This window comes from Lactuca saligna, chromosome 4 (assembly GCF_052625555.1).
Source record: "Lactuca saligna cultivar CGN05327 chromosome 4, ASM5262555v1, whole genome shotgun sequence".
NCBI classification, from domain to species: Eukaryota; Viridiplantae; Streptophyta; class Magnoliopsida; order Asterales; family Asteraceae; genus Lactuca; species Lactuca saligna.
The window spans coordinates 43,991,253-44,003,283 of record NC_136420.1 but is presented as its reverse complement, the minus strand read 5'-3'; the positions used below and the strand labels follow the sequence as shown (position 1 = coordinate 44,003,283).

Genomic DNA, 12,031 nt, shown 5'->3' with positions numbered 1-12,031 from the left:
AGTGTTGATTCTCAAGAATCTTTTCACGAAGCCTCCTCACCCAACGTTTGTTCAAAGCCAAATTTTGAAGAAATGCCCATCCTTTCATGATGAAGTCATTCAGCTTGAAGATTCAGTTGTTCATCTTGAAGTTGTGAAGAAATAGAAGACAAAAATCTGAAGCCAAGCTCCAAATGAAGATTCACAAGAAAAGCCAACTATATTTTTAAAGGGAGTTTGTTGGGTAAAAAAGAAAAGAAAACTATAAACCAAGGGGGGATTGTTGGGTCTCAAAAATATGGTTTATACTTTGCTTTTTCTAGGCTTTAATAGCGTTTTCATCTAGAACCGAAAACAGTCTAGTGGCTGCGGTTGTGGTGATGTTTTCGGTTGGAGTGTTTGCGGCTGTGAGAGTGTTCACGACCGTGAATCCATTTGCGGTTGTGTGTCTCTTATAAATAGTGTTAGTGGAGTCATAAGAGTGTACGACTAGAGTAGGGGGATAAGTATGTGTAATTCAATGTGTGCTAGATAGAGAAACTAGAGAGAACTTGTATATGTGTGTGTGAATCTTGTGTTGTAATTTCAATATAGTCATATAAACATTGAAGATTCATCAAGGTCGTCTTCTTCTTATTCTCCTTATTCCATATTTTGATCTTGCATCATCTAATTGATTGGGATTTCGCACCATCATTTGGATTTGATTAATACATCAAGCAAATTTGGGACTTACAGATCCAAAAGCTCAAAGTCAAACAATGACTCTTTAAGAAGTTCATTCTTCTTCCTCAAGCACAAAAAACACACATGAAGCACTTTGAAGCTCAATAATCAATCAAATGGAGGCTAGGGTTTCGTTCTGAGGGTTAGAGAGGATGGAGGCTGAAGGAAATGAGGGTTGGATGTCACACCCCCAAACCGAAACAGCGGAAACGTTCAGGGGAGGAGGACGTCATGTTTAGTATCACAACACATGTATCTTAGAAATCATAGTAACAAACAACCATTGAATTAATATTAAAGTGTTTACAAGTAGTGATTCACAAAAGATTGAATCTAAAAGTAAATAAAAAAAATAAGACATGAAGCTACTAAACTTCATCTTTTGAATCCCAGTGCGCATACCTGTCTGCTAGTTTCCTGATAATACAAGTTATTTTGAAAGAGAGTATCAGCATAAAATGCTGGTGAGTTCATAAGTATTTTAGTGATGTATAGTAAGTTGAAAGTTCTTTTTAGAAAAGTTCGCATGTTCCTCCAGAAGATCCTATATCTTCTGATATGATGAAAATTAAGTAAAAATGGCGTTGCAATCCTTTCTATGAGTGCTAAATGGATGCTAGTTCTGTAAAACCCATAGTAAACAAATAATCAGTTGTGTGAGTTTGCCCTCATTCCACAACTAGACAAGGAACATGAAATAAGGCGGGAGTCACTCATCCCATTATTTGTTAGATCGTTGTTGTATAAACCTTGACATATTCCTTTGGTACTCATGGAGTTAACTATAATAGTTCCTTTATGTTTGAAGAAAACATTCTTTTAAGAACAATTCTTATTTCCTTTAGTAAAAATGGTAACCACAATGATTTCTTCTATAATCGCTTATTTTACACTAGCTATATAATCTAATATCGAACGGATAATTAGTTGTATGAATCTGCCCTAAGCCCATAACCAAACAATGAATAGGAAGTAAGGCGGAAATCACACATACAACTACCTATCAGATATTAATGATATGTATAACCCTTATGTATAAAATACGGTATTATAGAGCTAACCACTTAAGGTCCTTTAGGTTATATTGGTTTAATAAAATGGATTAAATCCTTTACTGATGAGTTTCTAGTTTAGTTTACTCAAGGTTCTATTATTTGGACGACTACTAGAAGTAATGAAACTTTGTACTTTGATGCCTCGGTTGATACTGATGTGAGTTTTGTATATAATTATATGTTTTAATTATTACTGTTAGGTACTTTACAAATGTACTTTGTATAAATAATTTCGATTCAATATATTGCTATCACATCGTGCCTGCTAACCCTGGTACGTGTAATCATATTGGTGTTAACGCAGACCCGGAAATATATATTATTATGTTTTATCACCTCGTGCCTGCTAACCCTGGTACGTGTAATCATACTGGTGTTAATGCAAACCCGGAAAGATATATTATTATGTTTTATCACCTCGTGCCTGCTAACCCTGGTACGTGTAATCATACTGGTGTTAACGCAAACTCGGAAAGATATATTAGTATGTTTTATCACCTCGTGCCTGCTAACCCTGGTTTATGTAATCGTACTGGTTTTAACGCAAACCCGGAAAGATATATTAACACCTTAATTTGTTACAAACAATGAGTTAAGGATACGATGTCTTCCTAGAGTACTAGGAACATTGTATAAGTGTGTAATTCTTGAATTTGTTCGTCTGTTATTGTTATAGTATGTTCCTCCATGTACTTGATATAGTATGTTCCTCCCTGTACTTGTTATAGTATGATCCTCCCTGTACTTGTTATAGTATGTTCCTCCCTGTACTTGTTATAGTATGTTATTCTCTATACTAGTTATAGTATGAACTGAACCCTTAAAGTATACCTATTATAGTTTACTAGCATGTTTACTTGAACTGGTATTGACTTGAAGAAAATACTCATTTTATCTACTAAGTTATGATTATACTTTTAAAAACGGAGTTTGTATACTATAAAGTAACATAACCTTAAAAGAGTTTTTGAAACGTTTTGATCACTTATTAATACAAAAGCAATCCTTTAAAAGATGTTTATAACAAAACATTTACATAATTAACATTGTGTTCAACTTGTATCCCCCCTTTAAAAGCATTAAAACAGTTAAAAGATTGATTATAGGGGTATGGACTCACATTATGTGGGTGATTCAAACGAATATGCACGTAAGGATGAGAAGTTCCACGAATGAAGTCCTGAGATACAAACGAGTCCTAAATGACATATAATGGCATATTGTGGCATGAATATAGTGTTTAGAAGCAACTACATGCAAGGAAACACTCTTAGGGACTAGGAATCACTTGGACTAAGTGTTGGAATCACATGTGATTCATCTAAGGGGTGTGTACAACCACAATGATGAGTGTGCGGCCTTGGGTGTGCGGCCATGGAGTGTACAACCGTACACTTATGGTAAAAAGTGCACAAAAGGGTGTTTGAATGATAGGGAATATTGTGGGACTATTGCTCAACAAGAATCGGAACTAGACTCTCACTTTGGAGGCCCTTTTGGGGTATTTTGAGGGGTATACGGCCGTACACTCCTTTGTTTCCAGTTAAATGTCGATTCTAAGGTGTTTAACATGAGTATCTAACATGTACTAAGCATAGGGAAAGGATACTTACACTTTGGAGGCTCAAAAGGGTGTTCACAATCACCAAGAACAAGTGTGTGTTCTTGGTGTTCTTGGTGAAATTGATGACGATTTTAAGATCTATCATAAAAGAGACGTTTTCATGGATGAATCATGAAATGAATACAAAACTAGGAAGGATATCAAGAAAGATGGAAGAATCACTTACCACTTTTGAAGATCAAGATGAAAGGCTTGATGATAGTTGAGAGAGAAACTCGAGTTCTTGACTTGGAAACTGACGAAATGACTTAAAAATGGAGGGATACTCTACACATGGGAGGTGGTGTACGGTCAGGATGGGTGTACGGTCGTACACCCATGTGTACGGCTGCACACTCCCTTGGATGGAGTGTTCAGCTTGATTTCAATGCGAAGAACTTTATCTGATACATCCCTAACCCAATAGCTTGATTGTAATGAGTTTAGAGCCTTTAAATAGACTATAAGCAATGCTAAAAGATAGCACAAACGAGTATGACATTGATTGATTTGAACGGTTTGAACAAAATGGAAATTTTCGGGTTGTCACATTGGAGGTGAGTTAAGGTCCTTAAATAGGGTCCAAGACCCTAAATTAGGGTTTTAATCTGGCCTGATAAATGCAACGCGCTCCTTTGTGGAACGCAGGGCATCCCAAATGCACCCGCATCCAAATTTCCGTGTACGCCATGCGTACCTCTCCTATACACCATGGGTACCCGTTTTGGCCCCACACCTCCTCTAACTTCAAATGCTCAAAACTTTTGCATCTCTTATCCGTTTTAATGTTCTTGATATCCAAGAAAAGTTAACGAGAAGCCATACACAACTATAAACTTTATTTAGTTTGAAAACCAACCGAAATTAAATCCAAAATTCATAAAAGGCCCGAACCAACGCCTTTACTGATACCATTGGGTTCCAAAACACATATAGACATTCTATTTGATTTTTAAGATACTTTTATTGGTTAATTTACATTGTTGTCGAAAAAGTAAATTATAAATAGTTTATTATAGGTTGACTTTTAATAAAAATATTTATAAAATGTACAAGGGGTGTGAATTTAGCAACATCATTTTTTATTCACATAAAACACGATTTTAGTTGAATTTGATTTTATAATTATGTTTTAGTTTCTTGAAACAGGAGACGGAGGAGATCAAAACCATGAAGGTAAACTAAACGTTTTATAAAGACCAAACTATGAATTAAAATTCTATTATGAATGATATGAAGATAGAATTATTTTATCAAAAGTCAAAACAATGTACGGTTTTGAAGAGCACCTTTTGAAAATAAGCTTCAGAATTTCCAAGTGACATTTTGTTTTTTCTCATCGTGATATTGAGTTATTGACTTGAATTCATTAATATTTTTTGTTTTGTTTATTACAAGACATTTTAAGTATTTAATCTATTAGCAATAAATGTTTATTAACATAAATAGCGGATTGCATGTCATATTTGTTTATTTATAAACAAAATAAAAATTAATAAAAAAAATCGAGAAATAAGAAAAGACTTTCTCTCTGTTTGTGTGTGAGAGAGATGAGAGTATGAAAAGAGTGAAGAGTCAACCAACCGACCCTTTTTTACTGTGAAACCTTTTCTGATTGTTTTGTATTTGTAAGGCTTCGAAGGCTCCACACACATTATCTCCTTCTTCCTCTCTATCTCTTCTCTCTCTCTCTCTCCAATTTACAAGAAATCTTTTTGTTTTTCTTTAACTTCTCTCTCTTTCTCTCTCTCAGCTCATGATCCAAAACCCAAAGTCAAGCATGCATATAGTTCTCCCCTCTCCCATTTAGGGTTTCAGCACATTCCTTGTTTTCTTAGAGAGAGAAAGAGAGAGGGAGAACCACAAATCCACCTCAATCCACCAATTACTGAGAGAGAGAGAGAGTCTTTTTTTTCTTTTCTTATTTTCTACCCATTTTTTCTTTCTATTCATTTTGTGAGTCGGAAAGAAAACCCGTTTTTGCTCTATCTGTTCGTAGAAAGATTTGTTCGTGTTTTCGATGAATTTGTGTAATGAATATTGAAAAAGGGTTTGAAACTTTGAAGTGGGTGTAGGTTTTATTAAATAAAGAAAGGTGGGTTTTTTTTTCTTTATCCAAGTGAAGTGAAATTTCATGAGTTTTGGGGGTTTTCTTGATAACAGTCACGCCGGCGACGGTGGAGGAGGTGGTGGTGCTAGAATCGTCGCTGATATTCCTTATAATATGCGCGGTGGCGCTTTGTCTCAGCCGCTCTCCAAGTCCATGTTCTCCTCCCCCGGCCTTTCACTTGCTCTTGTAATCCTCTATCATTCTTTTTAAAAGACACACACACATATTTGTGTTTTTTTTTTCACAGAAAATGGCTGGTGGTGGCGTCGACAGTTGTGGTGTCTGTATGAACTGATCTACTTTATTTCTTTATATTTCAGCAAACAACGATGGAGGGTGGTGGAGGTGGAGGCGGAGGAGGTGGGATTGGTGATATGGGAAGAATGCCAGAAAGCTACGAGATCAGCGGTGGCGGTGGCGGTAGAAGGAGCCGCGATGAGGAGCACGAGAGTAGATCTGGCAGTGATAACATGGACGGTGGCGCCTCGGGTGACGATCCCGATGCCGACGACGGAAAACCGCCACGAAAAAAAAGATACCATCGTCACACTCCTCAACAAATCCAAGAACTTGAAGCGTACAATTCCATCGTTTTTTTTTTTTTTTCTTTTTCTAAAACTAGTTCAATCAAAAAGATTAAACCTTTTTTCATGGTTTTTTTTTTTAGATTATTCAAAGAGTGCCCACATCCTGATGAAAAACAACGATTGGAACTTAGCAGAAGATTATGTTTAGAGACTCGACAAGTCAAATTTTGGTTCCAAAATCGTCGTACACAGATGAAAGTAAGAAGAACTGTAAACACCTTCAATCTTTTTTCCGACAATCATCTGAAAAAGACTGACACCTTATGTTTCAAAATTTCTATTTTATGGTTGCCAGACGCAATTAGAGCGTCACGAGAATTCAATTCTTCGACAAGAAAATGATAAGCTTCGAGCAGAAAACATGTCAATTCGTGAAGCAATGAGGAACCCGATGTGCTCAAATTGTGGTGGTCCGGCCATGATAGGTGATATTTCATTAGAAGAACAACACCTCAGAATCGAAAACGCTCGCTTAAAAGACGAACTAGATCGTGTTTGTGCACTCGCCGGAAAATTCCTCGGCCGCCCCGTCTCCTCCATGGCTCCTCCCATGCCAAACTCTAGCTTAGAACTTGGCGTTGGCGGCAACAACCATTTCGGTGGTGGCGGAGTTCTCAGTTCCACCGCCTCAGCGTTACCTCTAGGCCCACCGGATTTCGGTGTCGGAATCTCCACCGCTTCTTCTGTCGTTCCATCTTCAAGAGCAAGTAACAACGTAATGGGAATCGATCATTCCCTTGAAAGATCCATGTACCTTGAACTCGCGTTAGCTGCCATGGATGAATTAGTCAAATTAGCTCAAACAGATGAACCACTTTGGCTTCGCATAGAAGGTGGTCGTGAAATCATGAACCCAAATGAGTATTCAAGAGCTATTACTCCTTGCATCGGATTGAAACCAAACGAATACGTCTCCGAAGCTTCACGGGAAACCGGAATGGTAATCATCAATAGCTTGGCTCTCGTCGAAACACTCATGGATTCGGTAATTCCCATTTCATTCCACCCCAATTCCGATTCCCTTATCTTTTACATGTTTCCAACGATCGACTTAACCTAATTTCGTTCCTTTTTAATCAGAACAAATGGGCGGAAATGTTTCCGTGTATGATTGCTAGAACTTCAACCACCGATGTGATTTCAAATGGCATGGGAGGAACAAGAAATGGTGCACTTCAATTGGTAATACTCCGATCAAAATCAAAATCCTGGGAGTTATTAATTTATTTTATTATATAGTTTTCAATCATTTTATTAATTTAAATATATTTTTTTAGATGCATGCGGAGTTACAAGTTCTTTCCCCATTAGTTCCAGTTCGTGAGGTCAATTTTCTTCGATTTTGTAAGCAACATGCAGAAGGCGTGTGGGCGGTGGTTGATGTATCAATCGATACAATCCGGGAAAACTCACCGGCTTTTTCAAGTTGCAGGAGGCTTCCCTCTGGTTGTGTTGTTCAAGATATGCCAAATGGCTACTCTAAGGTAAGACTACATTTGACTTTAAAAAAGTTCAAGTTTTATATTGGTGAAAAATTTTCTTTTAAAGCTTGAAATGTGTTATGATGTAAGTAAGTTGGTTAAAATTCAATGTGATTCTTGTGCCTTTTTGATATCTTGAACGATTCTTATCGATCTTGAAGTAAAAAGTCGAGCGGTTTGACTGCAAAAAGTCAAGGTTTTAAATGTTCTTTAGCATTTATGGAGTATGTCAAGTAGGTATGCTTGGTGTTGATCTTTAATGAGTTTGTTGGCATATCTCATCACCTAAAACCTTAAAAACTTAGTTCAGAAACTTGAATGCGTACCTAAATGTACTACTTCAAATGCACAATGTACAATTTAATATGCATAATGTGCAAGTTTTTTGCGATATCGGCTTTGTTTAGGTGATCTCTTTTAGTTCAGTCACATTGGCGCATTGAAACTTAGTTGAGATACATGAATGCTCAAGTAAAAGTACAACTCTAGATGCACATTGTACAAGTCCTTTCTTGAAGTTATTGTATCTGTGTGCTTTCTTTTCATAGTGATTAACTAGTACTCGACCTTAAAAAAAATTAGTTGAGAAACATGAAGGTCAGAAGGTGTACCCGGATGTACAACTCCACATGCATATGGTACAACTCGTTCCCGTTCCCGAACCACTTGATTTATGTGACATCTTTTTCGTCTAGTGATTAATCACATAAATTGGCACACTCTCATCGACATGATTCATTTCCAGATGAATTTTAAAACATGAAAGGAACCTTCTCAAATGATATTTTATTCATTATAGATGCTGTTTTGACTTACCAATGCATTGGTACTCCTTAAATCAAGCATACGAAATCCAATTCGATTATTTTATATCGTTTCCTGTGACCTTGCATTATAATATGGGATAGAAACATCTAACTACCTGATTTTCTGAGCCTTGAGACACATTTATTAATCAAATCACCTTGATCCCAATTACTTTTAATAGTTAAAACCCATCGTTTTTATAAAACAATTGTTTTCATGTTTCTATTCCTATTTTTCTGAGTTCTTTTCTGTCTCGTAGTCGAATCCTCTTTGACCATTTTCGTGTCATATTCTCCGTATTCTATTGCATAAATTGTTGTAGAGATTTAAAATATTCGTATTTTCATGCTTACATGAATTGATAGTAAGGGTTGTATGAATATATTATGTCTCTCATCGAGCCCATTTCCAAGATTTATCTTCATGCAAATTATTTTACTTTCAAGAATTAATTACTTTATTCATTGAAATACCTCCAAGTGCGGCTATATGTACTAGATTCCTATATATAAATACATACACATATAAGGTGCTGTTTTCTTGGTACTTGTGTATTATTTTATACATAAAAATTCATTATTTTTTTTTGGTGTTGAAGGTTACTTGGGTGGAACATGCGGAATACGATGAAAGTGCGGTCCACGAGCTTTACAGACCATTGGTTCGAGCCGGAATGGGATTCGGTGCACAACGGTGGGTTGCCGCCCTCCAACGCCAGTGTGAATGCCTTGCCATTCTCATGTCCTCCGCGGTCGCTACTAGAGATCATACCGGTAAGCCTTAGATATAATAAACATGTGAGCCAGCTCAGGGGTTGCTAGAAGAATAACTTTTTTTTGCAGAATCAAGCACACAGTACAACTTACATGTGTATGTACAACTATTTTAATGGTTTTCATTTCATGTAGCTATAACTTCAAGTGGGAGGAAGAGCATGTTGAAACTAGCGCAAAGAATGACAGATAATTTTTGTGCGGGAGTTTGTGCATCCACGGTGTATAAATGGAACAAACTTTGTGCGAATAATGTTGATAAAGATGTTCGGGTCATGACCCGACAAAGTGTGGATGACCCGGGTGAGCCACCCGGGATTGTTTTGAGCGCGGCTACTTCGGTTTGGTTGCCCGTGTCTCCTCAACGGTTATTCGATTTTCTTCGTGATGAACGGTTGAGAAGCGAATGGGATATTTTGTCGAACGGTGGGCCCATGCAAGAAATGGCTCATATCGCGAAAGGCCAAGATCATGGCAATTGTGTCTCGCTTCTTCGTGCTAGCGTAATCTTTCTCACACCATCTCTCAATATAACTGTATGTGTTATCCGATTATCAGATGAATATCGGATGACAGATACATAAATTTACTGATGACTCGTGGATTATGCACGAGTCATCTGATTTTCTAGTCATCCGATATAAAACATAGGATGGATAGTGCATATCTAAAGTAATTTGGAAAATCGGAAAAAAGGGTATGTTTCTAGTGAAAATCGGGAAGCTATTATAGTTTGAAAAGTTAATTGTTCGATTTTGCAAATTGTACTATTTTGACGTCATAGTGGAAGAACGAGGATGGTTTGTTTGGAACTTAGATATGATAGATATGATAAAAAGGTGGTAATATAAATAGATGGCGAGGGGCGAAATGGTAATTTCACCGCACATAGAAAAAAGTGGGAGGGGTCTGTTTCAGATCTAACGTACAGACTGAACTTTTTATTTTAAAAGGTTTTGTTAGTAATTTTTCATCTGAAAGAAAATCCGGAAAGTCAAAACACACACACACACACACCCACACTGTGTGCATGTGAGAGGGGACACTAGAGACCTTTCTGGGTTCAGATCGTACGTCACCGTTTTGGTTTTTGGGAAATTTTCCAAAGCAGTTGACTCAATTGGACAGCGACCACACAATGACCATTATTTTTTTTTCTTCTTTTCTCTTTTTCTAATTTCTAATACTTACAAAATAACTTTCTGATATCTCCACATATAATAATTTAGTCTTTGGTGTCCTTTTCTTACAACAGGCAATGAATGCGAACCAGAGCAGCATGCTGATTCTTCAAGAAACTTGCATAGATGCTGCCGGATCACTGGTGGTGTATGCTCCGGTGGACATTCCGGCCATGCATGTGGTGATGAACGGCGGTGATTCTGCTTACGTGGCTCTTCTGCCATCAGGGTTTGCCATAGTACCGGATGGGACAGGTGGTCGGGTCGGGTCAGAGACAGACAACAACAGTGGCAGCAGTGGTGGTGGAGCTGGTGGATCTCTGCTGACTGTTGCATTTCAGATCCTTGTGAATAGCTTACCTACCGCCAAGCTTACAGTGGAGTCGGTGGAAACAGTTAATAATCTTATTTCGTGTACTGTTCAAAAGATCAAAGCGGCCCTCCCGTCTGACAACTAATTATATGGAGGGATTTTAGGGTTTTGAGACATGGAAATTATTGGGTATGATGGGTAATGAGCTGTCATATGTGATGATTTCCATGGTGGTGGTGGTGGTGGTGGTGTATGGTGGTGGTGGTGGTGGTGGTGGTGGGATGTGAATGATATAATAGTTTTTATTTTTTTTTAAGAATTTTTGGGGTGAGTCAAGAACGAACCTTGCTTTGCTGTATGAACAGGTGATAAGTCGGTTCATACAGCAACGTGAAGGTGGTGGTTCGGGTATTGACTCGGTTAACCCGGATGGGTCGGACGGGTCGGGTCTGGTTGGATCCGATTATGGGGCTGTGTTGAAGTGTGATATGGGGTATTTCAGTCTTTTTGCTTTTTTGATGTATGGAAGGCTTACTCATGGGTTTTTGATTTATATGACTAATCTTAATTTGTGGATTAATTACTACTTTCTGTTAGTTATATGCTTATATGGAATAAACCTAATATTTGATATATTTTTTAAGAAAATGTAAGTAACTTGATATGAAGTTATGAACTTCCTGTTGGTAATAGATGTTTTATTATTTAAAGTTCACCTGTTTAAAATATTTTAAAGAGGTTTATATTGGTTTTTGTAAAGTACAGTATATTTTAATATAATAAAATATCAATTGCTTAAGTATGTAGTAAATTTGCTGTATGGCTTGTGTTTTAATACAATAATATTGGATATTAAGGTTTGTTAGTAAATGGAATATTTCTTTTAATATAAATAAATACATTTGTTTTTTATTTTAAAATGTTTCGTATTAAGGGTAATTGTAATGGATCTAGTGTCAGTTTTATGTGCATACAAGAAATACTAATAGTTGGACAGATACGATCAATATGATGACATAAAAACTACATGTAATGTAATAATAGTAATATAGTTTCTGATTTTCTTAATGTGACAGTATTATTTAAATAAATTTGTGTTTACAATACTATATATATTTATATATTTTTTCATTAATATTTTACATTTTAAAGGTTTTAATTTATTTAGAAATTGTAGTTCTTTAAAAATACAGTTTCTTGATAAAAGTTAATTTGAAATCATGTCTATAATAAAGATAAACCTAAGCGCAAAATGTTATAATTAAAATTGAGGGTAGATTGTTATTTTTTAAAATTAGCTCATTATATTTTGAATACTATTTGTTAAATATTTTATAGTATATCTTGTATTACATTTTATTGTTTTCTAATATATTCTTCTCAACATCATTTACGTTTTGCTTAAAAATTCCTCTC

The 12,031-nt window shown here is 36.4% G+C and overlaps 1 protein-coding gene across 2 annotated transcripts; it reads left to right on the top strand.

Annotated features, from left to right (window-relative positions):
- Positions 1–4,990: 4,990 nt before the first annotated feature.
- On the top strand, positions 4,991–11,283 carry LOC145041731 (homeobox-leucine zipper protein HDG1-like). Of its 2 annotated transcripts, XM_078989893.1 has the most exons (10): positions 4,991–5,458; positions 5,527–5,659; positions 5,794–6,050; positions 6,141–6,258; positions 6,356–7,045; positions 7,141–7,242; positions 7,338–7,544; positions 8,947–9,121; positions 9,257–9,624; positions 10,377–11,283. In XM_078989893.1, the coding sequence occupies exons 2-10, from the start codon at positions 5,588–5,590 to the stop codon at positions 10,758–10,760; spliced, it is 2,373 nt and encodes a 790-aa protein (XP_078846019.1). In that variant the 5' UTR covers positions 4,991–5,458; positions 5,527–5,587; the 3' UTR covers positions 10,761–11,283. The 2 variants fall into 2 exon arrangements, with proteins under 2 accessions (XP_078846019.1, XP_078846018.1); XM_078989892.1 differs by having other exon boundaries at positions 4,991–5,659.
- The last annotated feature ends 748 nt before the right edge of the window (positions 11,284–12,031 follow it).

Bases quoted from the DNA above. Each gene is read 5' to 3' on its own strand.
- LOC145041731 (XM_078989892.1), top strand. From the start codon at position 5,498: ATGAGTTTTGGGGGTTTTCTTGATAACAGTCACGCCGGCGACGGTGGA. The intron at 5,660-5,793 runs GTAATCCTCTAT...TTTATATTTCAG, and splicing joins CCGGCCTTTCACTTGCTCTT to CAAACAACGATGGAGGGTGG. The intron at 7,046-7,140 runs GTAATTCCCATT...CTTTTTAATCAG, and splicing joins TCGAAACACTCATGGATTCG to AACAAATGGGCGGAAATGTT.